The sequence below is a fragment of the Octopus sinensis genome, linkage group LG2 (genome assembly GCF_006345805.1).
Source record: "Octopus sinensis linkage group LG2, ASM634580v1, whole genome shotgun sequence".
NCBI lineage: Eukaryota > Metazoa > Mollusca > Cephalopoda > Octopoda > Octopodidae > Octopus > Octopus sinensis.
The window spans coordinates 116,130,563-116,156,689 of record NC_042998.1 but is presented as its reverse complement, the minus strand read 5'-3'; the positions used below and the strand labels follow the sequence as shown (position 1 = coordinate 116,156,689).

The following is a 26,127-nucleotide window of genomic DNA, read 5'->3' as shown; positions in this document are numbered from 1 at the left end:
TAATGTAATTTTTTTTTATCTGGTTTAGATGCAGTCGTCTTATTAAATACATTGTTATTATTGAAGAAATATTTCTTAATTTTTTAATTATAATTTATGTTTAACTTTCATCTAAAAATTTACTCAGAGCTGAAATTTGCTGTGAATTTTAATTTCGGTGAATCTCAATTTGTTGTTTTGTCTAACAATTTGTTATGAATAATAATTTCCTTCACATATTTTATTTTCTTTAATTAATATTATTAATAAAAATAACAACATGCTTTGGAAAAGTATTCAAATAAATATGTTTAATTGCTTGATTCTTTTAATGTATTTTTAATATTTGGATTGTGTTTAAAGTGAACTATTTATGTAATTAGTCTATAATTGTTGTTCTTAGAGACAGCATTGTCAAGAAATTTTCCATTTATGTAAATGTTACTTTATTGAAACGCATCAATTTGCGAGTCTCTAGATATTTCTAAATTCGTATTATCATAGTTTTTATTTTTTCTATATTTATATTATGTTTCTGAATTGAGCATAATTTTTTAATGTGTTATTAAATTGTCTTCTTTAGATCTATTTATTTATTTATTTATAAATTGAAATCAACAACTACTGCATAATGCAATGGCACAGGTTCTGGAAAATAAAACAATAAATCAACTAAATACATTTTAAGAGGAATTTGATTCTAAAAATATAACGTTTTAAATCACGAAGTATCAAAATAAACGGATGAATATGCGTGTCCTATGTCTATCTGTCTGTGTAGAAACCGACATGCCTAGTTGTAAAATTTGTACACGACAATGATAGAAAGTGAATTTATAACTAATGTTGGCCAATGTTTTCATCAGACAAATATCTAAGAAGGGAATCTAATTAAACTGAAAATATAACTGTCCTCCATAACAACATAATAACCAAAATATATTTAGAATTTATGGGGTTAATGTAATGAGTATTTTACTTTGCCAAAGATATCCAATATTTCTTAAATATCTTCAGTTTTATATTTTTCCCGTGTCAAATAATATCGAAGGCGTCTAAATCGAATGTAGGTACTTTGTAAAAAAATTGAACAATTTGCATTCCGTGACAAGAATTTTTCCAGTGAAATATATATTAAAAAATACTCTCAATATCTGACGTTACATTATCTGCTGTTAGCAACACACTACTATTATTCTTGTTACTATTATTGTTGTTCAGCCTCGTGTAATCCGCGATCAAAATGTCTTTTTTTGTTCCATTATAAAGTAAACTCTGCTGGAGTATTTACTTTATTATTTCTTTCTTAACACATTAGGTTTATAATTTGATGGAGATTCAATTGTTAATTCTAACAGATACAGTGAAGTTGTAGTGGTTAAGAGTAGCTTACTCACCACAGTACCGCTTTCACTAAATTACTTACTCATTCGTTTTCCATTATTTTCTCACTCATAAAATGTTCGCTTAGTCCAGTCTTTTAGCCACAAAATGTCGACCCACTTGAATTCACTCAAGACATGTTTTTTTTTTTGTAGTTCTGTTTGCCTTTGCAGAGCAAAATAACAAAACACACTGTCAGAATCTAAGCTTTGTATACCTGACACACGCATACATCACCTGCTCTTCTAATCTCAAATACTATTAATTGTAGTGAGAGGCAGTCGAAGCTAACTGTGTTCATATCTTTCTCAAAGAGTGTTTCTTTTTCTTTTCGTTGTCTAAATTAAACTGACAACATCACACAGTAGCTAAACCCCACACTTTCATTTCCAATTCACTCACTCATCTACAAAACATAAAACCTATAAAGAACCTTTCAGACTGGTATATGAAGAGTGCAAATAAAAGAATAATTCGAGAACTAAAAAGGATATATTTTGTTATTCAAGAAATAATTCAATACTTATACGTGTTTGAGTACATTTGAGTGAGTGTGAATATGCATATTTTTTCAGTAGAGACAACATTAGCAAATTCATCATAGCGCATGACAACACGGTTCCGCAACTTTTTGACATGGCGGTTTGATATTTCTAGTCATAGCGGGTTGATATTCCAAATATATTTCAATAAAAGAGGGAAAGTCTATTATGTAAAGACATAAGCTGAATTTAAAACACCAGCGTAATAATGCAACACCGGAACTTCTGTTGAACTTATAGAAATACCAGTAAAATATTGTATCAAATTGCATAGTAGCGTAATACTTGTGAAAATGTATGGTCAATAAGTTTGAGCGTTTGATATAATGTTTACCGCGTCATAGATGACTCGGAAGCTAAATGACAACAACAATAGCATTAGTGAAAATTCGAAAAATATATTAAATCTTCTCAAAAACCTCTGTATTTTATCAAATTTTTATTTGAAACATTGATACCTTACGAATTCAACATCTGCGAAGTAAATTTCGACCACAATACTTGTTATTCTTTATAATTTAATATATTTTAGATGAAGATTGATTTTAAAAGAACACGTGAAGATTTATAGATATGTGTCGCTCTTTATTTGTCAAAGGAGCATTACTTATTCTCATGTATTAACCAGATGCAGATTGATACACTCAAATATACAAAGGTGATTATTTTATAGATGCATCATTCTTAAGAATATCAAACATGAAGAGCATGTTTCAAGTATGTATATGTGTGTGTGGGGGGTTGTTTATGTGTGAATTTATGTATGTATATTCTCCTCTGCTTTTAATTAAACTCTTCCTCTGAAGAAAGAGCTGGTCCCTATCAAAGATACAATGCTCCATATTTGGAATAATAAGAAAAACAAAAAAAACAGTGTCACTTTCTGAGCTTGTAGAAAGTCGTGCATATTTCTACATTTCTACTAACAAATTGTATTTGCAATGTGCAATTTAGTTAGGAGACTTCTTTTTCAGAAAATCCAAACTTATCTAGCCTTTCAGTTAGGCATTTACTCTCAAAACTAAGCGCGCCAGTTATTATTGATATAAATCTAAATTTCTAATCTGGACATTAAAGCTAGTGGTTTGGAAGCATATCTCCATAGTTAGCCTTTTTCTTTTTGATTTTGAAATCTATTTTCATATCGGCATGACAGCTGATGCCTATGACGGTACAACAATATCAGGCCTGTTAAGCAAACACTTAACAAATGTGTTGATGGGAATGTTCCACCACTATACCTTGTGTTGATATTTGTGTATATATTCAATAACGGTGGGATTCTCTACATTTATTCGAGAACAGTCATTTTTACAGATAGTATTGTATATAGTTTTGCGACATCGTCGTGCCGCATAGTGAGGTAGTAGTTTGCCGACAATTTTGGGCAGCCGCTAGTCACGTGTGTAATGTCTTCCATAGAATTATGACTATAAGGCGGCGAGCTGGCAGAAATGTTAACACGCCGGGCGAAATACTTCGCGGTATTTCGTCTGCCGCTACTTCTTGAGTTCAAATTCCGCCGAGGTGGACTTTGCCTTTCATCCTTTCGGGGTCGATTAAATAAGTACCAGTTACACACTGGGGTCGATGTAATCGGATTAACCCGTTTATCTGTCCTTGTTTGTCCCCTCTGTGCTTAGCATCTTGTGGGTAGTAAAGAAATAAGTATTTCGTCTGCTGTTACGTTCTGAGTTCAAATTCCGCCGAGGTCGAATTTGACTTTCATCCATTCGGGGTCGATAAATTAAGTACCAGTTATGCAAAGGTTCGATGTAGTCGACTTCATCCCTTTGTCTGTCCTTGTTTGTCCCCTCTGTGTTTAGCCCCTTGTGGGCAATAATGAAATAAGAAATATGACGTAAACATTTTCGGTTGCATGTTGGAACTCCAAGGTCTTCGTTGTCTGTTTTGTTTATAAGGTATTTCGTATCAGTATCCTGTTCTTAGATTTAACATTCATAGCCAGTCCAAATAGGAAATGCTGTAGTGGAGACGAGTGTAAGAGAGGCTTCACTTAATACCAATGTGATTGTTTTCTTTAAGGCGACGAGTTGGCACAATCGTTCGCATGCCGGGAGAAATGCTTAGCAGCATTTCGTCCGCCTTTACGTTCTGAGTTTAAATTCAGCCATGGTCGATTTTGCCTTTCATCCTTTTGAGATCAATGACATGAGTACCAATGGAACACTGAAGTCAGCGAAATCGACTTACCCCTCCCACGAAATTGCTGGGTATGTGCTACAATCTGAAATTAATATTGCTATCTCCTCTTCGGTACGTGCGTCGATATCACTACTTTTGTAGATTTCTCCAGCTGATGTCATTATTTGTGTGTTTTAACGCCTAGGAGTGAATTTCTTCGACAGGGCAGTAAAGTACCCCAAATGCTGGTATCAGCACTGGCAGTGCAAATACATTGTGGGAGATTATCTTGTACGAGGTGTGTTCCGACTGCCGTACTTTTCTAGCATAATATTCTCGTGTTGCTCTATCTTTATTCACAGTACGTACGTATGATACGTATCTATGCATGTATTTATAGTGCACAACTTGCAGAAAACAAATTGTTTCACAATGAATAATGAATATATTCAAAATAAAATATTCTATACACACACACACACACACACACACACACACACATATATATATATATATATATATATATATATATATATAATATATATATATATATATATTCTATATATATATATACTTGTAAATTATATTGATTGTACATGAGTTTCATCGAACGTGTGTTTGCGCGTGCGTATGAATGCGTGTGTGTATGTGTGCGCGCGCATATGTATATGCGAGCGTGTGTGTGTGTGTGTGTATATGTTGGTGAATATACATGTGTATGCATAAGCTTTTGTGTTCGGATGGACGGTGTGCTATCATTGTTGTAGGAGTAATTACTTGGCGAATGTCCGAGACTGACAATAGCTGAGGGGCGTTTAGATTTGTTTTCTAGGATGTCATTAGAGGAATGACTGAAATATACAAGGAATGAAACTATGTGGGCAGTAACCACAGTATTCTATTATTCAATCATTTAAATTCAATAATATATTGAGAAACCAACCTTACTTGATCAGAGTTCTTGCTTCACATAATTATTCTGCTGTGTTCACGTCGTTAGCTCACAATATTTAGTATGAGAGCGATAACTTTATTGCTTCTTTTAGAGAGAAGCGCCTCTTGAGAGCTTACCTCTGCACCATATCCTATATTCATCTATTCATTCATTCATTTATTCTTTCATTAATCTATTTTTGCAGGTTAACATAGAGGGTTTGACAGGGAGAATACGTTATGATGACCGGGGTCTCCGAACTGATATTGACCTCGATATTTTAGAACTCTCCAAGATTGGATTTGACAAGGTAAGCTATATTTTATTTACTTTAGCTTCACTGGTTGCATAATAGATTTTTATAGGTTGTTATGTAAGTAATAATAGAAAAATTATGTTTCTGTATATATATGAGTGTGTCTATATATATGTAATTTAAATATACACGCATTCGTACAGGTGTGCCTGCACACATATGCACATATATGCATGTATGTTTATATGTATATGTGTATATGTGTATGTGTGCACACATAATTCATTCGTATATGCAGCTGCTGGTAATGAAAAGTAAACATCGACAATTTCGAGAGAGTGTGTTTACGCGCGCGCGTTTGTGTGTGTGTTTTGTTTATTTCTTGGGAAACAACATAACAATTTCTGAACGAGCGTTTTCTGAAATTTGCACTCATATGCAAATTAATCCCAAAACACTGTGTGAAGAAAAGCTTCCCTACTCCTCACTTAGAGGTAAACGAGTAGGTCTAAAAATAGGAGAAAATAAACGAATGTTTATCCTAATGGAAGAGGTATGCATTTTTCAAAATGTTACTTGACAAAATCTAGGAACACAATATAAGTTTCCTAGTTTCGAAGCTATGTATGTGTGAGTGTGTGTGTGTGTGTGTTTTATTGATGAATAGTGTTACATCACGCAAAACAAAAAAGAATGTCTTTATTACATGAATACATGTTAGAATAAAATATTTTTAACATCTCAATAAGAAGTCAAAAGTACTATTTTTAATCTACTGGCACTTCTGACTTGTTATTGAGAGGTTCCAAATGTTAAATTCATGCATGTATTCACATGAGGAAAAACGAGGTTTTTGCATGATGTATCACTTTTAATCGTCAATGAAAAACAAAACACGTCTGAAACAACTGCAGTGAACCATTGTCCATCTGTTAATAATTGTCCATCTTTTAATAATTCACCTAACTTGGAACCTGCGGTTCGCTTGTATCTGGAGTCTATTGAGTGCAGGGAAATGGGTGCAGTGTTTCTACCCATGTGGAACCCTGATGATTCAATGTATATTCAGACGACCATTTGTGATTGTAAGCACAATCGGTGTATAAATCTGTGTCTACTTTATTCAATTTTCAAATATAGTTTGTAATGATAACGATATCACCAACTCGAATTTGGTACTTTACTACTGTAGTACCTGGTTTGCATGAATACTGATAATATTACATATATATATATATATATATATATATTATATATATATATATATATTCAGAGAGAGAGAGAGAGAGAGAGAGAGAGAGAGAGAGAGAGAGAGAGATGAAACTTATAGAAAAACAAAAGATTAAGACAGTTGTATGAACAACAAACAAGTATATTAGTTCGACGCTCGAGAAAATGAAAAATGAAAAAGTCTTTTACATTTCGAGCCTCATCTCTTCAACAGAAAGGCGGATTGCATAGTGGTTAGGTTGTTGCACTCATGATTGAGGGTTCGATTCTCAGACCGGTCTTGGAGCTGAGCTCCTGAATAAACCCCTTTATTTCACATTGCTCTGCGGACATTTCATCTGGCATGTGGCACATGATGCACCCATACAGATAATGTTGATTCGATGGAGGGAGTGAGCTTATGTGTACACGGCCATTTGATCACTATAAACAAATCATCTTTGTCGTTGTTCGGCAAGATATTCTTTCCTTTATTAGCCACTAGAACCTAACATAGAGGGACAATACAGGACATATGGTTGGGGTCATACATAAATGTGTGTACACACTTTTAACAATGGTAAGAGGCTAAACATTTCAGGTGGAAACATAAAAACAACAGTGGTACTCAAAAGTGTGGTATTCTGGGTTGGTCGGGGAAACCCCACAAGCCACGTGAAACCCTGATCGCTAAGGCAAAAGACTAAAAGTTTATGCCCAAGTTAGATCCATTCATTCTAAACATTCGTGCAACTTTTACCCATCTTTCCTTAAATTTGCACGAGGGGAGCTCCTCCCACTCCAACCCCCATTTCTTTTTCAAGTGGAACCTGAACTAATTAATTAAACCACCGCCGGTGAGAAAGGTGCTTGTTGTTAAAACTTTCACCCGTTAAAACATCCACAGAACCTCTTTTGCAAGTGCAAATCCCGTGAACTGTGGTCGTTCAGAAAGCGTCGTTGCCTTCAAAGCGAACCCAGGACACGCACGTCTAAACAACTTAACTTGGGCAAAACCAAAAAAATGATGCACTTCTTACTTTTGGTGCTGCGGTGAAAATGAGTTGATTTTCTCATTTTCTGGGTGTCTGTGGGAATTTCCACGATCAAGTTTTTGTATAAAATATTGATTATTGCTCTTTGAAGATTACCCACCCGAATGGGGTGGTTTTCTTTTCAATCAATGAAGGTGTTGTTAGTTACGCTGAGCATATTTATGTGAGGTGGAACGTCAGGTGGTGTGTACAGAAAATCTTGATTTCTATAGTTCAGTTTGGGGGGCGTAGCCCTCTTTATGGCTGGAGGCCATGTTTAGAAAATGTAAACAATAACGTGCCAAAAAAGTACGCTATAAAATTAAAATTAAAATTTGCCCCAAAAAGCCGGAATATTTTAGTCAAGAAAATTTTGCTTACCAAATAGGTTCAGTTTAAGTGACTACAATACAAATGTCCAAAATAATATTATACCCGTTTGAGTAAAAAGAAACTACCAAAAATTTACGAGCTCAAAAAATACTTGACTATTCGGCAAGAAATTGCCGAACCCTCATACGTCGTTGCAGTTACATTCTGTATACAAATGCGGACACACCGCTCTAACCCAGAAGCAACTGAAGTTATTTTTATGTACCTGATTCAATAAATGTGTATATATATGGTTAGATCACGATTTCATCCTCATCAACGACTCTTAGCGCCTAGGGTTAAACTCAACTACCTTTGTCAGTCTTATAAGAAAACCCGTTGAAAACGTGCTGATTTTCAATACTGTAAAAGTTATATATACTCTATTATTCTTATAGGAGATGCAGTTCGAAAGCTGCGAATATGCTGCTGCACGACCAGTGATTTTAAATATTTGGAACACTTTGTGTGTCGTATATAAATATCTTTTATTTGTTAGTTGTTTCAGTTATTTTGACTGCGGCCATTCTGGGGCACCAACTGAAGAGGTTTTTAATCGAAGAAATCGACGCTAGAACTTTTTCCTCATAGACTGGAACTTATTCTAACAGTATTTTTTTGACGAACCGCTATATTACGGCAACGGAAAAATACCTACACCTGTTCTCAAGCTGTGGTGGTGGAAAACACACACAACACACACACAAACAACACACACACACATATATATATACGATAGGCTTCTTTCTGTGTCATTCTACCTAATCCGCTCACAAGTCTTTAGTCGGCCCGAAGCCATGATAGTAGTCAAGGTGCCACGCAGTGGTACTGAACCCGGGACCATATGGCTGGGAAGCAAGCTTGTTACCACGCAGTCAGGCCTGTGCGTATATGTGCTCATATATATATATATATATATATATATATTATATATATATATATATATATATGTTTTACATCAAGTAATACATAAAAGCAATTTAAACTTTCACTGAAGGCCTACACAAGTCAGTTCAGCAGAGTACATGTGTATTAAACTCTTACAAGAAGTTTGAAGTTTGAGAATGATTTGAATTTTCTGCTTCCTCGACTTCGAAGAAGCCGAATCCGCGAAGTTACTATTAGCATTTTCGTTTTAAAAGTAATACATGCATATATATATATATATATATATATATATATATATATTATATATATATATATATATATATATATATGTGTATGTATGTATGTATGTATGTATATATGTATATACAAACACGCAAGTATGTAGACATGCAGACAGACAAATACTCACGGACACTCACACAACCCACACACGCACGCATATATTGATGTATTTGTATATGTGTCTATATATTTTTGTATATTTTTATCGGTTATTGTATTCCATACTTTTCACGCATCTTTGTTGTGAGGATGAACTGTATACTTCGGTATGCAGTTCGTAAAAACAGCTATAAAACAATTGTATATGCTGTTTTTGTCATATTATTATCAATTTATGAGTTATTTCATTGCTTACATCAGTGTTTGGTCGTATATTAACATCTGCTGAAAGTAAGCAATCCAGGCAATTTTTTTCTTGTGCAAAATAGGAAAAACTTAATCATATTATTTTTTGGCTAAATAATCATTGTCTTCACATGCAGAAGTACAGAGAAAACTACAAAGCAATATATTTTATATATTGAAAGTAATATAATGGTGTAAAATACATAGAATTATTGGTGACAGACATAACTGCAGGAAACATTTGTATAAGTTTGTTAATTTTTTCTGTATGAGACTTTTGTATTCATTTGTTAACTTTTTACTTTATCACTTCAGGTCTCTGTTGTGATTTAAAATGACTATGAGAAAATCTTATCGAAACTAGTGAGTCTTGTTAAAATATTACTAATATATTCATAAGTTAGAGCAACAGAGAGAATGTCTGGCATCATTTCATGCTGGTATTTATGTTCTGAGTTCACAACTAAGTGAGATTTATCTTCCTTCTTCCCGATGTCGATAACAGCAAGTACTAGTCACGAACTGGAATCGATAGCTACGAACGTAAAGTAAGGGGGTCGCGGAATAGACTATCATTTTCACTGAAACTATTTGTTAACATAAAAACTATTAAGGCGTTGAGCTGGCAGAATCGCTAGCGCACCAGGCACAAATGCTTAGCGGCATTTCCTCCGTCTACAAATTCTGAGTGAAAATTCTGACGATGTTGAATTTACCTTTCATCCTTTAGGGATCGACAAAAAGAACCCGCTGAGTACTGGGGTCAGTGTAATCGAATTAGCCCCTCCACCGAAGTTGCTAGCCTTTTGCCAAAATTTGAAATTACTGCTACTAATAGTAGTAATTGTTTTTAGTTTATCGTTATTCATTTTATTCATATTTGCGTGCGCGAATAACCAAAGTCTTTATTATTTGCATTATCGTAACTGATGTTACGGCTCTTGTGGCCAATAAAAGCAATGAGCTGACAGTACGGTTACTACGGCGATCAAAATGCTTAGCTTCATTTTTTCTGGATTTACAAACTGAGTTCAAATTTCACGGAGGTCTTCCTTCATTCCTTCGAGGTGGATAAAATAAGTATTAGTTTAGTACTGCGGGGGTCAATGTAATTGATCCCCCTCATCTGTAATACTGTTGAGCCTGTGCTAAAATTTCAAACCACTACTGCGTTTCATTGCAGTAAGTTCCATATTCAAAAGTTGCGTTAGGCTCATCGAGTACCAGTCATTAGCTGATATCGATTCAATCCTCTCTTCACAAAAACCGTCGTATGCAATTCTCAAAACAAAAATTGTAAATTCGTTAAAGCCTTTGGAGAACGAATGAATAATCTCATTGTACATTCCTAATTCGATTATAAATCTCCCATAATCATTGCTTTGTTCGCAAGAACATATCGAGCTTCAGTAATTGCATCTAATTTCATAATGACGCATATTATATGTCAGAGGCATTATGTCTCAAGAAGAATTTAGCTTAAAAGATGATGTCAACATTAGCTTTCATCATGCTGGCGCCGTAAAGAAATTACTATACGCAGTCGTGTCAATAAACTACGTTACCCGGATATATGAAAAATGGTTAATATGAATGTTAATAACAATAACAGCAGCGGCAGCAGCAGCAGCAGGCGGTCGCAGGCGGAAGAAGAAGGAGTAGTAGTAGTAGTAGTAGTAGTGGCAGCAGTTGTAGTATTAGTAGTAGTAGTAGTAGTAGTAGTAGTGGCAGTAGTAGTAGTAGTAGTAGTGGTAGTAGTGGCAGTAGTAGTAGTGGCAGTTGTAGTAGTGGCAGTTGTAGTAGTAATAGTAGTAGTAGTGGCAGATGTAGTAGTAGTAGTAGTAGTAGAAACAGGTGTAGCAGTGGCAGCTGTAGTAGTAGTAGTAGTAGTAGTAGTAGAAAAAGGTGTAGCAGTGGCATATGTAGTAGTAATAATAGTAGTGACAGTTGCTGTAGTAGTAGTTGAAGTATTAGCAGCAGCAGCAGTAGTAGTATGAGTAGTAGCAGTAGTGGCAGCAGCAGTAGTAAAAGTAGTACTAGCGGTGGTGGTGGTGGTTGTGGGAGGGTAGCAGCAGTAGTGGTATATTAGTTGTTTTGGTGGTTCTAGTAATAGTTTCTATTACAGTTCTCAAATACCAACATTTTCCGGGGACTGGTTTAGTCGACGTCATCAGTCGCAATAACTGACCGGTCCTCTATTTTATCAGCCTCAAATGATGAAGGTAAAAATGTATTGACGGGTATTGAACTAAACATTAAAAGGCCAGAAAAAAATATCACATGTCATTCTTCGGTAAAGCTCTAAATATTGTCATTTTGCTGCCTTAACAGTAACCATGATAATCTGAATTGTGGCTCAAGATCAACAATTTGCAGGAATGAGAGATTAATCACAATACTTTACTGGTACTTCCTTTTATTGACACCGAAATACTGTTTTCTACTATAGGCACAACGCCTGAAATTTAGGAGACTGGGACAGTCGATTAGATCGACTCCAGTACGCAGCTGGTACTTAATCTATCGACCCCGAAAGGATGAAAGGCAAAGTCGATCTCGGTGAAATTTGAACTCAAAACGTAAAGACAGACGTAAGACTGCAAGGCATTTCGCCCAGCGTACTAACGTTTCTTATTTCTTTATTGCCCACAAGGGGCTAAACATAGAGGGGACAAACAAGGACAAACAAAGGGATTAAGTCGATTACATCGATGCCAGTGCGTAACTGGTACTTAATTTATTGACCCCGAAAAGATAAAAGGCAAAATCGATCTCGGTGGAATTTGAACATCGACCCCATTGGGTAAGACCGCTAAGCATTTCGCCCAGCGTGCTAAAGTTTCTTCTTTCTTTATTACCCACCAGGGGCGACACAGAGGGGACACCACAAGACATGGGGACATAGAACATTATAATTAAATTTATGAAGGATGAATTAGTACATGAAAAAATGATAATATGAAAGCGATACTAAAGGCCCCATCCGTTAGCATCACTTTCCTGTCCTTTGGTTTTCACCGTCACTTGAATGTTCATTCCCAATACGAATACCTTCCATATCTATTCTTACTCCGAAATACTCCTCCATATTTTCCACGAATTCATTCTTATATCTTTCACCTCCCAATTCTCCCTTTCACACCTCACCATAAACTCATCTATTCTCTTCTTTTCAATCACAGCATACCTAGTCTCACCAACTTCATACCATTTATACTCTTCCATTAGCCTTTTAACTTCTTTCTGTTCTGTCATAGTACAAATGTTCGGCCTGGGTTCGATTTCAATCTCTTGTCTGTCTGTATTATTTTTTTTCTTTTGTTTTCTTGTTGGAGGGGAGCGGGTGGGTTCACTGTCTGCAGGGAAAGGGTGGGACTCAGAGGGTATGGGTGGTTTTGGGGTGGATTGGTGTTCTATGTTATTTTCTTTTCCTCTTATTATCCTCTTCCTCTTCTTCCCAGCTTCTTTCCATTCCTGTGTATTCTCTTCCTCTTCTACTGTCTCCTTCTCCTCTGGTTTCTGCTCCTCTCTCTGTGGTTCGGAATCCATTTCTTTCACTGGGGGAGGGCAGTAAGCTCTTATGTGACCCCTCAGGCCACACTTGTAACAACGTGGAGCTCTGCCCTCCACCCACACTCTCATGATCACGTCTCCCAATTTGATGCTTTCCGCCAGGTCCACCAGTACCTCGTTCTCTGCCTGCACGTTCAGTTCCACTGTTACGCCTCTCCAGCCCTCGGTCTTAACCGAGGCATGGAGAATATCTACTTCCTCCACGTGGCCGCTGATCACATCCGCCACAATCCACTCGGCCTCAACGTTTGGGGGCAGTCCCTCCACCCTTACTCTAGTAATTTTTCTTTTTAGATACGTAGGCAAAAGTGTTACCTTTTCGGATTTCACCGCCTTCGCCGCCATCTTCCTTGCTGCATTCTCACTTTTAAACTGTACCACTACAGTACCATACTTTGATCCTCGAGTCAGAAAATTAATCTCCTCTTCCGTTCTTCTTAGCGCCTCCTCTATCCACTCCATGTTTACAACTTCTATCTTCTTCCTTTCGCTTGCGAACACCCTGTATATGATGGTCCTTTTATCGTACCATTCTTTTCTCTTGGGTGTCGGTGCTATTTCGACCTCACCGCTGTCCTTCTTCATATATTTCTGGTAACTTGGCAGCTTGGCCAAGTCCACCCCTTTCTCTTCCGCCTTCTTGGTCACTCCGGCATAGGTATAACCCAGCTTCATTCTCACTGCCTGTTCCAGTTCCTCATCAGTCGTGGACAAGTCTGATAGGGACTCATAGTCCATTTCCTTCTGTCTGACAAACCGAAAACGGCCGCCCGAACAGAAAAAGTGTAACGCGCAGAACCAGCGAAACGCGAAACCGCATCAACGACGTTCAAAATTTCTACAACAACAACAATTCTTTTTGTTCTTTTTTACCGAATTTTACGAGCGTAAAAAAACACAACCGACGTCAAACGGCGTGCTAACGTTTCTGCCAGCTCACCGCCTTTCGATACCGAAATATTGAAAGGCAAAGTTTATCTCAGCAGCATTTATGCAAAGTGGTTTAGTAAATATTGTTGTCTCCAGTACTGCTTGGTACTTTAGTTTATGGGGAGCTATAATTGCATTATTATATAAATTACTAGAAGATAAAAGAATATACGTGTTATCGCTCACTAAGTTAAAAGAAAATATGACTCAACCGATATTGCATTTTCTGGAATAAAAGTGACGTCATCTTCTGTCGCTCATTAGAATTTTATAATGACGAGGAGGTAACAAAGAAACCTGGGCGCTATTCTAATGAATATAATTTTGAGCAAGACATTAGCTTTGTCATATGAACACAATTTTTTTTTTTATGAAAGCGAAACATGTCTATGAATAAAACAGAATTGTACAAAACCTAAAGTTTTAACATTGTTGTGCAAATGGAAAATCCATGTTACCTCAAATTATTGGAAGTCGTACATTATTGAATTTAACTCGAACAAGCTCTGAATTTTGTCAAATCATTCAGAGTTACAACACAACTTTAAGTTTTCAACTCGACGACGACAGAATAAATCGATACAGTTACATAAGTCATTGTTCCTTATATAGGCACCAGGAATGAAATTTTTAGACGGGGAATAGCTTATTATCTTTTAACAGCGATTTATCAATCGCTGTTTCTTATACAGGCATCAGGACCGAATTATTAGACAGAGAAGAGCTTATTATCTCGTTAAGTGTTTAACAGCTACCTCAATATGTCGGTTCCGAGCGGTTGAAATGTAAATTTAATCTCTGCGCAAGTTGAACACAGATTTTAAATAGGTTAAAGAAGTGTCACAAATATGTGTTCGTACACACACACACACACACGACAAGATTGTTATTTAGTCATGTGTTCGTAATTCATCACCTTTGTAACACTGTAGTTTCCTTGTGCATAATGAAAATTACTAATTATATCAATATTATATAATATAAGGCAAAACTAAAATACAGCGTTAATTCGACCGAACAAGTGAGAGAGATGGAAGCGTAAAATTAATACAAATTTATTCAAATATCGTCAAAATAATTTATAAGTATTAGCATGTGGTTTTGCTGACACATCTGGCTTCTAATATTTTGTTTAATTCACCAGAACATTTTGAATCGTTTAACGCCGTCAAACGTATATGCTCTTTAACGAAGTGGTAGTTGTTTTGGATCGATTTGCTTGAAATTGCGGGTGATCATAATGGGTGTATTAGGCTCCGTATATTTGTATCTACCCCAGCATCGCCCTCAATAATAATAATAACAATAATAATGACGACGACGACGACGTTGATGTTTTGCTCAATACTTCAACGATTCTAATTCGTCGTCCAAGTCATTTGATTAATAATGGTTTCAAATTTTGCCACAATGCCAGCTATTTAGAAGGAGAGGCTAAGTCGATTAGATCGAACTTTGAACTTTAACTGGGTTGCAGTCCTGTATCAAGCGTAGACTGAAGCAGGGCCCGCGGTTCATTTTGTGTGATCAGGCACTCACTGTCTTCTGTCAGTGGGGCAATGTGGTTGGGGTAAGTTCTTCGATAGTGGTGGAGAATTGCGATAATCTTCTCGGGGAAACTCTAATCATCAACGAGAATTAAAGGGTCAGATTGGGAGGACTTCCGAGTCGACACCTACAGGTAATTTCCACTAGGTTTAGTCTGACAGTACTATCGGCGATTATTACCGGTTTGGATAAACGGATAAACTATATAAGAATAAAGTGCCGTCAGCCTGGTCTGTCCGAGATGCACGCAGAGCGATGAAACTGTTTTGCTTGCTCTCTTCCAGTGCCCGAGCATTGCTGCCTTATGGGTTTATGCCGAACATCTGCTGTCGCGTGTAAGTTGGATCCAGCTATCGACTCTGTCTATTGTGATGATCGCCCCGCCACCCCCTTCTTTTGGATGAGATTAGCAGGAAGTGCTTCTTTTGTCTGGTGGCCTTAGCGAAAGAGATTGTGTGCTGGACCATATTGAAAGGACTGAACACAGGTACTTTCCTCTCTGGCTAAGACCTTATCAACTTTCTCAAGTTTCACTTCGAACGGAAAGTAAGGGTAGAGAGGGAAATGCTACCTCCCAGCAATTTTCTTAAAAGCTGGTGAATGTTGCAAGAATAGTCCGAATGAACACGCCCAGACAAAGCTATGAGAACGATGTGGAAATATCTCTTGCCCTAGTGATCAAGGCGACCCTGGTTTGTGGGGTCATTGCTAGCAGCCCTAGGATATCTTCTTTTAGGACAGTTTTCGATGTTAAAATTTATTTTGCTATCTTTTATATTTACACATTTTATATGTAACCCCACATTGTATTATCCTCTATCGTCTTCAACGTTCTTGCGAACTTTTGGTGACTGATAAAGAAAAGTTTATTATGATTATTATTATTATTGTTATTGTGCGGAAGCGTGTCGCCTAGTGGTTTAAGTGCCGCAACTACGGTCGCTACATTTAAGGTTCAAATCTTGGGCTTAGCGACGCACAATGTTCTTGAGCAAAACTCTTCATTTCACGTTACTCTGCAATTATTTCGACATCTCAAAGTGTGGTATAATTGTGCACCTTTACAGGCAATATTGACTTGATGGAGGGAGTGAGCTAATGTTGAGCATATATATTTGAAATTATACATAAATCATTTGTGTACATCTTTTAGCAAAAACTGAACTCTCATACGTCGTTTTCGATGGGAGATTCCATCAACATCATTATCATAAACATCATCACCCTCATCACCATCATTATTATTAAATTGGGAGAAACTATAGCACTCGAAACTCAATGCTTAGCGCAATTTCGCCTGTCTTTATGATCTAAGTTGAAATGTTACCGATGTCGACTTTGCTTTTCATACTTTCAGGTCCCCTCCCCTCAAAACTTCCTGGCTCAAGCCAAAGTTTGAAACCGTTATTATCGAAACCATTATTGCATGATGGCAGCGAGCTAGCAGAAACTGTATTACGCCGAATAAAATGCATTGCGTCATTGGGTCCGCCATTAGTTTTTAACTTCAAATTCCACCGAGATTATCTTCGCAGTCTATCCTTTCGGGGTTGATGAAAAAATTAGCATTTATGGACTGCAATCGACAAGCACCGCCCCCATTCCCAAAGTTTCACATAACGCATCTATAGAAGACATGGTTATCATTAGCATTTGCAATACTAGAAGTAGCAGGAGGAAGAAAAGTAGGTGTGTTCGTATCTTTGCATCTGGGAAATCTAGGAAAGCATCACAGCAACATAGTACTCGCACACTCAGACACAGGTATTCATACACATACATTCATACACACGTGAGTATATACATATATGTGTGTTCGTGTATAGGCACACGCAAATAAACACACCTAAACACACACACACATATGTCAAAATTGTTATTTAGTCATGTGTTCATGATTCGTCACCTTTGTAACACTGAGGTTTCCTTGTGCCTGGTGCAAATTACTAATCATATCAACATTAGATAATGCAAAGCAAATATAAATATAGCGTTAATTCGACCAAACAAGTGAGAGAGATGCAAGCGTAAACTTAATACAAATTTATTCAAATATCGTCAAAATAATTTATAAGTATTAGCATGTGATTTGGCTGACACCTCTCGCTTCTAATATTTTATTTAATATACCAGAACGTTTAGGTCTTTTAACCCTATCAATCGTATATGCTTTAAAGCTATATCTGTAGGCAAAGAAAAATGTTAATCCTACTTAAGCGCAATCTTATTAAATTCTCTAATATTTTGTGATATGACAGTTATGATTGTTCGCGAAATGACTAAGAAATTAACCATAACTGTAATTACCACAGCAACAATAGCCTGATGTTGCCCTTGAATCAAGGTTGCAAGATCAGATTGTAGAAAGAAACAACAATTATAAGATCATTGGTTTTGCAAAGCTGTATTACAGTACGGTATTGAGTCAAAAATTTTGCAATATTTGTATAATTTAATTGCTTTATTCGTCAAGTTATAGCAAAAGCAGTGGCCGACGTTTTGCTCCGTCTGAAGCCACATTTCATTGATCTTATGCTGAGATTATTTCTTGTATTTCGAGACGGAAGAACTACATCACCAAAGTTTCACGTCCTTTTCGTTGATGAAGCTTCGTGAGCGCAGGAACTGAGCCATCCCTGCTAAGTAGATAAGAATGAAATATTTTTTCACATTATAATAATAATAAAAATAATAATGGTGATGATGATGATGATGATGATGGTCATGATCATGATCATGATGATAAGGTGTTAGAGCACCGAACCCGGATACAGTAAGCTTTAGGAAGGACAAACAAGAGTGCCTAATAATTGACGTGGTAATGCCAGGAGATCAACATATCATTATGTAAGAAAGAGAAAATGTTGATAAATATGGAGACCTGAGAATTGAGATCGTTAAGATGTGGCAGCTAGGAGAGTCAGATATAAAGGTTATCCCAGTTGTCATTGGAGCATTGGATTCGGTACCACCCGGTCTGAAAAAAAGTCTTAAAACCTTAGAATTACTCTATATTCTAGATGCATTGCAAAGGTCGGTATTATTTGGAACTGCACGCATATTGTGTAACGTACTGTCTGTCTGAGGTCCTTGTTGTGGCTTCACAAGCAGTACAAACCCCCGATAGGTAGGCTATCTTCAATCAATAATAATAATAATAATAATAATAATAATAATAATAATAATAATAATAATAATAATGATAATAATAATGCAAGAAACAGGATCGAAGCGATCAATGTCTTAGCCATACCAGTCGTGACTTATAGATTGAACATCGTTAACTAATCAATTACTGAAATATGTAATCGTGACTGAAAAATACGAAAACAGTTGACAATCCATAGAATGCACCACCCTAAGGCAGATATAGAACGACTTTATCTGCCAAGAAAAGAGGGAGGCCGTGGACTTTTACAACTGGCATTAACAATGAAGATTGCCACGATTGGCCTAGACACCCACCTGAAAACAATGAGGACTGGATGTTAAAACTTGTCTCAAAACATGAAAATAAGAAAGCATCATACACAGTAACAAAACAGGCAAAGGAATATCTGAGTGAATTCCAAATACAACAAATTTCGGAATTAGACATACGAGAAAAGCACAGAAAAAGCTAAGCGCATGAAATCCCGTGCTAAAACTGCTGCCTTAGATATTTTGACTGATAAATGGCAAGAAAAACCTCTCAACGGCAAATACCCAAAGAGTGTGAATAATGACGATGTTGACAAAGCCCTGACTCTTAATGGCTAATGGCCTCTGGCTTAAAATCTGAAACAGAAGGGTTTATCATACCAGCTGAAGATCAATACCTACCTACAAGGAATTACCAGGCCAACATATTAAAGAACGGTAGTAGCCCAGCATGTCGTGTATGTCAACAACAAAATGAAACCATTGACCTTGTTGTCTCCTAGTGCAGTCTTCTTGCGCCAACAGAGTATCTCAAGAGGCATGACAGAGCTGCACAATATTTTCACTCGGTAATTTGCAAAAGCCTGGACTTGCCCCCATAATAAAAACTGGTGGGAACACAAACCACCTCCAGATGTGAAAACGCGGCTCTGATTGGAGCAAAAATTAATAAGAAATCAGTATATCTATAGCTAGGCACGTGCAGAAGCATTTACTTGCAACCCATCAGAGAATATTACAACAACCACGAATTACTGAGACAGCTAATGTACTAATTACTATTATCTTTTTTTTCTTCTTGTGGTTCGCTTTGTTTAAAGCTAATATGTTAGAAATATTTTCCTAGTCTTTCTTTCTTTTGTGTGTATGGTACCTGCTGTCATGTAATTGATCTATGTATGTGTAAGGCTCTGTGTTTTCAAAGACGTTTCTCCCTGCTTCTTATAAATTACATATTAGTGGTTTAAATTAATTTACAAAAATCTCGATATTGATTTGATGCATTTTTAAAATCTGAATTTCTCAAGAAAATTCGTATATTGTCTGCGGCAGTAATTCTAGCTGTTGAATATCAGCAGTGTAAAACTAAAGGATTTTCGTACACAATAGATGGCTGATTTTGCTATTCTGCTTACCATTTTGATTTAAAATAAGAGCATCAGACAGAATTGGAATCCTTTGGAATGGAGATGGAGTTCATTTTATAGGATTCCGTTTTTGTCTGTATTTGCAGAATTCTTTGTTATTTATTCAATACGTACCATCATCAACATTCTCATCATCAGCATCATCATGATCATTATTACTATTATTACTTCGCATGATTAGTGACAGAATGAGTTGAATGATTTTATTCTATCTCAAACCTATTTTACTGAAATGCATATCAGCAAATATTATATATATTTGTTTTATAACTAGTTTTAGAGAAAAAACATTTTCGTCATGAGCATCATCATAAACGTCGTCCTCCTCTTCTTCCACCTCCTCATCATCATCACCACCATCATCATCATCATTACCATTATTATTACTATTATTGTTATTATTATTATTAGTTGTAATAGTAGTAACACCAGTAGTAGTAGTAGTAGCAGCTGCAGCAGCAACAGTAGTAGTAGTAGTAGTAGTAGTAGTAGTAGTAGTAGTAGTAGTATTTAGTGAGAGCAGCACGCCATAAAAGTGACACTTGGTTACAATTACACGAAACCCAATATACCCGCCTGATATGGGTACACCAGGAACATACATCGCAAACATTTTTTGTGCGACATGGTGACCCCATATATGAAGATAAATTACGCATGACCTAGCAGGTGGGTCCAATTAGAATTTTCTTGAGGTCGAGTCGCGCAACCCGCTGAAAAGGTCCTTCTATAGAGATTCCCTTAAGGTATAAATGAACTAAATACCAATTTTTCTTGGAGTTAATTATTCAAATCCCATGGAGTCCCTCTCAACACTTGTTTATGATGCTCCCATACTACTACTGCTCATAATCAGAAATACACATGTAGTTATCCACTAAAGGACATGCTCAACTATTTGAGGCCAAGCAACTGACAAGAAAATCTGTGGTATTGAGCAGCATATTTGTTGTAGCCCATCGTTTTACACCAAGACAAAACATATACACGTTAATACTTCCAATGTATTAAGATCAGAGGCTATGAGAACCTCTGCCTGATATTGCATCAGGACATTTAATTATTTTTTCTTGTTTTGTTGTTGATGTTGTTAGTATTACACCAATGATTGCTAACAGATTGCAAATGTAAGTGCTGGTAGAGATGTATGATCAAAGAACGCAACGTCTAGAAAAATGTATCAGAAAAGCTATACCAGCAAAGCAAAAATGGACAGGTATTGAAAGCCGTCATATTTTAAGATTTTTTGTATAGAATTCATTTATTTCCCATGGTGAACGTAATACAGAATATAGCTAGAGAAACTGGAGAAATCATAAATTGAATGTCAGGCTGGCAATGTTTACGATTGTTCGATCAAATGCATGGAGATATAATACTAAGAAAAATAAACGGCATTTCAGTCTCCGAGTCTATTATCTTCCATACATGATATCCTGAATAACGCAATTAACGATACCTGCAATGTAATGAACGCAGTTCTCTAAGAATAATACACAACGATCTTAACACATACGCCCCCACCCGCACGTATATTACATACATGCATATATCTTTATATTAGAACATGACGTATTACTTACAAAAAATATATACTATAGATAGAGAAATTGAAGAAATATTTTGAAATTGAAAAATTAATAATGAACACTCAGAAATTGGTTATGACAGATGTTTGCGAAGCTATACGCTATCTAAATGGTGAATTGCATTATACTTAGACACTTCGAATTATGTTATACATATATACTCTGTATAAGATAGATTGCTTATTTATAGAAGGAGAAAAGGATAAACAAATAGTTCATTGCAATTATAATGAACATCTTTAGTGCAACAGAAAGTTACTCAAATACACTTGCTACAACAGAAAATGTACATCATCGATATTATTTGAACAACGTAGAATGATGGTTTGAAGAATAAGTTGAAAGGTTTCCAAGAACAAAATAATAATAATAATAATAATAATAATAATAATAATAATAATAATAACATAATAATAATAATAATAATAATAATAATAATAATAATAATAATAATAATAATAATGGTGATAATGAATAAAACGATTTTTTTTTAAAATTAGGTATGCACTTTTACGTTTTAAGTTGTAACTGCTGCCAAGGTCAGCATTGTTTTCAATCTTCCGGATTCGATAAAATAAATACAAATATTATAACGGTGTTGAGTTAATCGACTATATCTCTTCAAAAATGCCTGTCCCTGTGTCAATAGTAGAAATCAATATTATCAACAATTATAAAATCGATATAACCAATTAACATTAAGAAAGCTACAAAGTGACTAAGAATCATAAAACTGAAAATACCGGAAATTAGGATCAGCTAATATAACTAATTGTAGGAGAAGACCGGTTGATAAGTCGATTCAAGTAGAAACACAATCAATTTTTACAAATTGCTATGCTTCATGAAAATATAAAGAACTTATAGGGAAGAATTATGCAGAATATTCAAGAATATTCTAGTAAGAAAGTAGATAGATTAAAACAGAAATTGAAAATATATCATCTGAAAAATAACTAAAAGGATAAAAGCAAACGACGAACAAAGCATATGAACTCTCTGTGCACTAATGAATACTATAGCTATCTAATTATAACGAAACGCAACTAATCAAGAAAATGAAAAACCACAAAATCGATAATTCCATAATTTGTGGACGTATAATAACTCTAATCATTACAGAGCAACGTCAGCTGATTACATATAAGAAATAAACTCTCACAGATATGCTCTAGCATCTCGATCACAGACACACTGTGTCCTGATTCTTTCTTTTACAAGGTGCAATGACCTTGTCGGACTGATAAAGGCCTCTGATCATGGGATCTATTTCCTTTCATGCCACTTTCACACAGGCATATATGATCAACTAAACTTACCATATCTGCCCATCTAGGTTGTACAACAACATTCAGGCTAAATTCTTCTTCAAAAAATGCGAGCGTGCACACATCCTTTCTTTTCCTTTGTACTAGCACGCATATTTTTACTTGTCGTGATTCAAGAACAATATTCATACCATCACTCTCATACTTTTAGAACGACCGTCAGAAGTTAGAGTGACAGTCTCACAACCATCACGACACTGCAAATAAACTGCAGACTCTGCAAATAAAAATATTGCTCAAAACGTCTTCATTAGCAGAGAATATCCAATTCAATCTATTTAAATGTTAAATTTTTTGTTTGTAGGCGTTTCATAATAGACCAAATGCAAAGAGATAACCAAGTCTAGAGAAAATATTGTTAAAGTGGTGCCAAGGCGAAAAACTCAATGCAGTTATACAACCAAGTTAACATAAGAGCTAAATACTCCTATACACATGTATTATAGACGCGTGCGCTCAAACACACACAGACACACACACACACACACACACACACACACACACATATATATATATATATATATATATATTCAAATTGGGGGAATAGAGCAGGTAAAATCCAGGCTACATATGATTCCTACTTATCAGAAACTCGAAAGTAATTATCACTCAAGGAGAGTTACTCCATTAGCTACTCATCAGGCCGAAGATACCTTAGCTAGATGAAGGTTACATTGTCATTAGGGGTTCACACTTTAACTGGCAGCTGATTTGATCAAGCATATGTAGCCTGGAATTTATCTGCTCCACTCCTACAATTTGGGGTTTTATTCCCATACATAGTAACCCTAGTTGCTAATCGTAAACCACAAAATAACTTTTTCAGCTTATCGAACATCGATGTAGGAGAAACTTATAACTTTCTATGAGAGTGGCTGACTGTATGACTGCCGCCAGTCGTACAGTCAGCCGCTCACACCAGCTACGCTTATGATACATAAGTAGTTTAGGCGGTCAAGGACACTGCAAAATTACCTACCTGCTATATATAAATGAGCTGATGAAAATAAAATGCAGTTCAATGCTGATAAGCTTCAAGCAATATTTTTTTCGGCCCACAGACTACAGTTGGAATACATAGGACCAGGGGGCAGTGTAATTTCAGAATTAGAATTAGTGCATGTCCTGGGAATCCACATGAATTATCATGCAACATTCCATGTGCGTTTTGCCATGATGGCAACACTCTGCAGGCGAGTAGGTAGATGGATACTTAGATGATTCACAACTAGAAATAAGGTTACCTTGCTACTCCTATGGAGGACATTTGTCCTCACTCGTCTGTTTCACCGAGTCAATCTTCATTGTGCGGTGGCACTGGTTTGCCTCACGTTGTGCCACCAATTTGACGCTGTAATAACTTGTCCTGTACTTTTCCAGGTTTATAATCTTAAGAGTATTACTTTACATACTCGCATTTTCACATATAATAAATAAATAAATAAATAAATATATATATATATATATAAAAGATACATTTAAACACATAAGGAGGTTTCCATCACAGGAATCATTTAAACCTCTTAATGTGTTTAGATGTACACTGTATTTTATATGAATAATATATAATCTATTGATGAATTTTTTTATACGCTAGAAAAAATTTCTAAAATGTTTATTACCCTGATATTATTAATTATATTCATACATACATACATATATATATATATATATATATATATATATATATATATATATATATATATATATATATATATATATATATATATACATATATATATATATTATATATATATATATATATATATATATATATATATATATATATATATATATATATATATATATATATTATATATATATATATATATATATATATTATATATATATATATACATATATGAAACAAAATCAACGTTCTTAAAAAGAGCCTGTACAGAGAGATTTGCAAATCCTCAAACCAGAAATCTGTTAAGTCAGAGATTGTTTTATGCTATGCAATAGTAACTATAACAACTGATCAAAGCCAGAAAAATAATGCGCGTGCTTCTGAAACTTTCTTGGGCTTCATAAGTATATATAAACAAATGGCAGTACCATAACCTTGAGCATATTGCAGAGAATGATGAAGAATAAATATTGAAGAACGTGACTATGGAAGCCCGTATGGTGTTTAAAATCATCTACCCGTTTTACGTAGAAAATTCATGGTAACATATGAATCTACGAAACAAGAAACGTACTGAGAAATGGAGGTTTTACAGATATTAATATTAAAATGTGGCAATACTTCTCCTATGGTCTTCAGGAGTAATGAAATAAAGAAAATTTACCAAACATAAGCACGCTAGTAAGATACACCATATCAGGAATAGCAAAGAATTGTTCTATGGAAAAGAAAGCTCATATTTAAAAAAAATTCAGTGTGTAAGAGAAAAACATAACTAGTCTAAAATAAAAAAAAATATATTCCTCAATTAGCATATCAGCCCCATTGATCAATAACATTGCATGCACAGCCATACACGTGATCGCTTTCTCTCTCACTCCTATATTTTTCACCTTTCTGTTTCTATTTCTTTCTCCCTCTCTCTCCCTCTCATTTTCTCTCTCTTCTCTCTCTCACTCTCTTTCTCACTGTCTCTCTCTCATGCACACACACATACACACAAACACGCGCACAAACACAGTTAGAAGATGTTGGAGTATAGCAATAACGAAAATTGATTTTTAACAATTTACTCTTGTACGAACGTCGGACACAGGATACAAAAGTTGAAATGCATAATAATATTGATTTCCAACATAATCACAAGTGTCACAAGGTTATACATTCTATGGAATGGGTGTAGACGATTCAGTCGACCTGAAGACTTGCCTGGCCCATGGCTCTTACTTTATTGTTTCTGGAAGGGTGAAACAGGTCAAAGGGTAGATTGAGCACAAAACTTGGAGGTGCTTAACTAAACACTGCTGATATTTATTATCCGTCTATCTACTATTATCTGCCATCTACCGTCATTTCAATTAATAACACCCATAGTTCAAACTTAGTCGTATGATCTTGATCCGAAAAAATTGTAATTTAAATGATAATTATAATGAATGATATACAATAACTATGCGTTATATAAGCCAGTGAACAGGGAGAGAATTCAGTTTAGAGATAGAAAGAATAGTCTACATTATTCTGAATATAGCACAACTACGTGTACATGCTAGCAATGGTTTTCATCTATGACAAGGGGCTCATTAAAACAG

The 26,127-nt window shown here is 35.6% G+C and overlaps 1 protein-coding gene across 3 annotated transcripts in view; it reads left to right on the top strand.

Annotated features, from left to right (window-relative positions):
* Positions 1-26,127, top strand: part of LOC115225708 (glutamate receptor ionotropic, kainate 2-like) — a 1,130,247-nt gene that overhangs the window by 901,890 nt on the left and 202,230 nt on the right. For all 3 annotated transcript variants that reach the window (XM_036499016.1, XM_036499022.1, XM_036499020.1), the window contains one exon: positions 5,189-5,293. In XM_036499016.1, coding sequence (XP_036354909.1) covers positions 5,189-5,293 — 105 coding nt within the window. The remainder of the gene's footprint in view (positions 1-5,188; positions 5,294-26,127) is intronic.